Source organism: Argopecten irradians, chromosome 2 (assembly GCF_041381155.1).
Source record: "Argopecten irradians isolate NY chromosome 2, Ai_NY, whole genome shotgun sequence".
NCBI classification, from domain to species: domain Eukaryota; kingdom Metazoa; phylum Mollusca; class Bivalvia; order Pectinida; family Pectinidae; genus Argopecten; species Argopecten irradians.
This window is the reverse complement of record NC_091135.1, coordinates 28,277,975-28,281,536: the sequence shown is the minus strand read 5'-3', so window position 1 is coordinate 28,281,536 and position 3,562 is coordinate 28,277,975. Positions and strand designations below refer to the sequence as shown.

The window sequence follows — 3,562 nt, the reverse complement described above, 5'->3', positions numbered from 1 at the left end:
CTATTTACCTGGGGAATCAAGGACAACGCTGAGTGTGTGTACTTTGCAGGAAACCAGCTAACCTGGCACATGTCCTCACATCATGCCAGGTGGCATTTTCAGATAGAAGATACACATGGCGCCACGACCAGGTCCTCAAGGAGGTAGCAGCAGCAAGTCTAGACCGTGCAAGGAGGAAAAAGCGGACGATATCGAAAGGGCCAAAGTTTGTCACATTTGTGAAGTCGGGATCCCGGGCTACAGGAAACGTAGAGGCTGGTGGGATACTCGCAACAGCAAGAGACTGAGAAATGAGGGCAGACATCCAGCAGAGGATGGGTTTCCCAGCAGAGGTGGCTTCAACACCACTCCGCCCCGATGTTGTGTTATGGTTCCGCAGCTCTAAGCAAGTAGTCTTGGTGGAACTACCAATACCATGGGAAGACAGGATGGAGGAGGCCAACGAACGGAAGCAGCAGAAATACCAGCAGCTGGTGGAAGAATGCCAACATCGAGGATGGAAGACATGGTGCTTACCGATAGAGGTCGGATGTAGGGGTTTCCCCGGCCAATCATTATGGAGAGGCCTACGTCTATTAGGGGTAACCGGAGCAGACCGGAGGAACCTGATAGCAGCAGTTAGCAGGCAGGCAGAAGTTGCTTCCAGTTGGATCTGGAGGAAGAGGGAGGAGAAGTGGATTGGTCACCAGCAACAGTGCTAGCCACAAGGTGACGAATGGCAGAAGGACAGACATCGCTGCCCGTAGCGATGAACAGGCAGAAATTTGACAAACTACTCGCAATAACATCAAGCGGATGCGATAGCCGACCGGTCCCTGGTTGGGCCTGATCAACCTCTGGAGGACGTCGTGGAAAACGCCGAAACGTCTAAGGAAGGAGGATCCACCTGATGAGGGGACCGGCCAGCAATTGGAGTCATCTGATGTATTTAAGGTATGTCTGGCCAGTAATGGCTTTAATAATGTTAGAAGAGACTTGTTTATAAATCAAGTCCTGGGATGACCAACATGACTTATCTCAATATTTTTTATTTAGTTAATATTTAATATCCACCATAACTTTTTACCACTAAACGTTTGATTCCTCCATATTACAAAAGTACACGAGTCTTTCTTAAATTAGGCTTTTCTTCGATTCAATTTGAAATTCACGAGTATTTATTTCAGGGCCTTTTTAATATAGAACTGAAAGTCTTTAATTGAGCCATTAGAAATATAACGAAGTCTTCTTTTACATACTAATACACAAATGTTCCATAGGCAGTTTTATGATAGTTTCTGAAAAACAAAAATGTTTGACATATACAGTTACTTATAATTAAAACAAGATGAATGATATCTTACCTCTGATCAGAAAAGATAATACAACAAAAGTCGAAGTCGCCATCTTTCATTCACTCCATATATATGTATACTTCCGTATGTAGAGCACCAACCTTTCTACGCAAAACTTGACGAAACATTCTGATTTATCACGCTGATGATAATGATAACAGAATACGGATGACGGCACAAAAGACAATATCAAAATATCGCATTTTAATATTTAAAAACCTTATACATCTTCTGGGTAACAAACTAATCATAAATATTTCAATCAGCTAATTCCAATTGTTGTGTCATCAGCCGGTATACAGACAACGGTGATGCATAACACCAAATGAAAGTTCTAACTAGTTATCGTTTAGGTACGCATATTTATTCGGTCTTCAGGTAGACGGACTTTACTGAAAAAAAGAGGGGTCGTCTCAAACATTAGTTGTGCTTAAACATCGGAATTTAATTATTATATACTCGGGGAGGTTTTACCCTCATGATCACCTGTATTGTCGAGCGATGCTTATGGAAACGTTTTCTTAAAAGTACTGACTTACGTAGAATTTTTTGGGGCTTTTCCTGATGACGCTTGACACCATATACATGAACCAACAAGTTCAGTAGGTTGTCCTCTTTCGGAAAAAACTTATATAATTAAAGTAGTAGGAGTTTTTTTTTTTATCTGCCCAAACGATAACTTATCTCATTTTGAACCCGACACTTTCACAAGTTTCCATCGCGGCATTGACCGTCATTTACGCAAAATAATCTATAATCTTTCCGCACAACATCATGACGTCAGAGTTTTTCAGCACGACCGGCCGGTGATGCAGTCACGAAGGAAATATCTTAAACAACGGATGTTAGGCAACAAGCCAAATATGACCGAGCCAATATTTAAAAAATTGAATGAAAGATCGACGAAAACCCGTAGAGGACATTCCATTCACCAAAACAAAACTCAATTCATTGTTTTGTAAATGTACAGAATGTATCCATGTGTCCAATAGAATCTTATATACTTTACGCAAAACACAGACCAGTTAAAATGAACACTGCCGAATTCCCTTTCTATCCTGTTCAAAAATGGTAGATAAATCAGCCAGATTGGAAAAGTAAACTTTTCGAGATGATAAAAACAATGACTTATAATGCTCGATCTTAAACATTTTACTCGCGTTGCACCGACGACGATCATGCAATTCAGAGGCCATAAATATGTAAACAGTATGAACAATTATAAATGCAGTTGCATCGATGGAGCAGCAGCGTGAAATGTGTAAACTTTAACAAAATGTCCCCAAAAACATCTTTGTTATCATAGTCTACATCATTAACTCGGTCTCGTCGGGAAGCCGTCGGTTCAAAACAGATCGCACCCGTTCAAAACACTGTAAGTAAACCTCTTGCTACCGGGATGTTTTCTGGAACGCACATTAAACATTGAAGTTCAATTTCAATTTGTTTCAAAGGCAACTCCATTCATCACCCCATGGAATCAAAAGCAATGTCCAATCCTTATATTTCAATTCAATCGTATTCAATTTTTAGTATTTTTATTAAAAGGTTTTCTGGAGTCTAGATGTGGGCTTGTGCAAGTGTACAACGAGAGACGTACATTTATTTAGAAACAAGCTTAATTTAATCCAGATGAAACATAAAAACATTAAGACACATAGATTTAGAAATAATTGTAAAAAATCGTCCGTCTAAGCTGCAGAAAATAATGTTTAGACTATCTCCCGCTTCGATTCAAAATAGAGGGTCACCGTAACGTGATGCGACCGGCATCGTTCTAGCGGTTTAAACAACTAATTAAAAATATGAAATAAATATTTGCTGATTTTTATATAGTTTTTTTTTTTATCGTCGTTACGGCTTCATCATTTGTTTATAACGTCACAAGAGGGCATGGTACACTTTATTCTTCGTCGGTACCCTCAAATTTGCTCGATTCGAACAATAGACATGGGTCAGTAAAAAACGACATACATTGGTCCGATAGACCCAATCAAAGCATCAGTAAACCTTATACATAATGATTAGGCCTAACCCAATACAACACACACATGCCCCTATTGCATGACCGTAAAAAAGTGACTAGATTTAGGATACTATCTTTTCTCTTCTTCCTTACTGACTTTATTCTTTCTAACGTCTCCCTTGACATCGCCAACATTTCAAATTTTGTGGAGTTAAATTGATACAGAATTTTGTGCAGAAAAACAGATGATCGTTATCTTTTC

The 3,562-nt window shown here is 39.5% G+C and overlaps 1 protein-coding gene across 1 annotated transcript; it reads left to right on the top strand.

Moving 5' to 3' along the window:
• The first annotated feature begins 290 nt into the window (after positions 1-290).
• On the top strand, positions 291-701 carry LOC138316573 (uncharacterized). Its single transcript, XM_069258253.1, has one exon. It carries the CDS (start codon positions 291-293, stop codon positions 699-701), a length of 411 nt encoding a protein of 136 aa, XP_069114354.1.
• Positions 702-3,562: the final 2,861 nt, after the last annotated feature.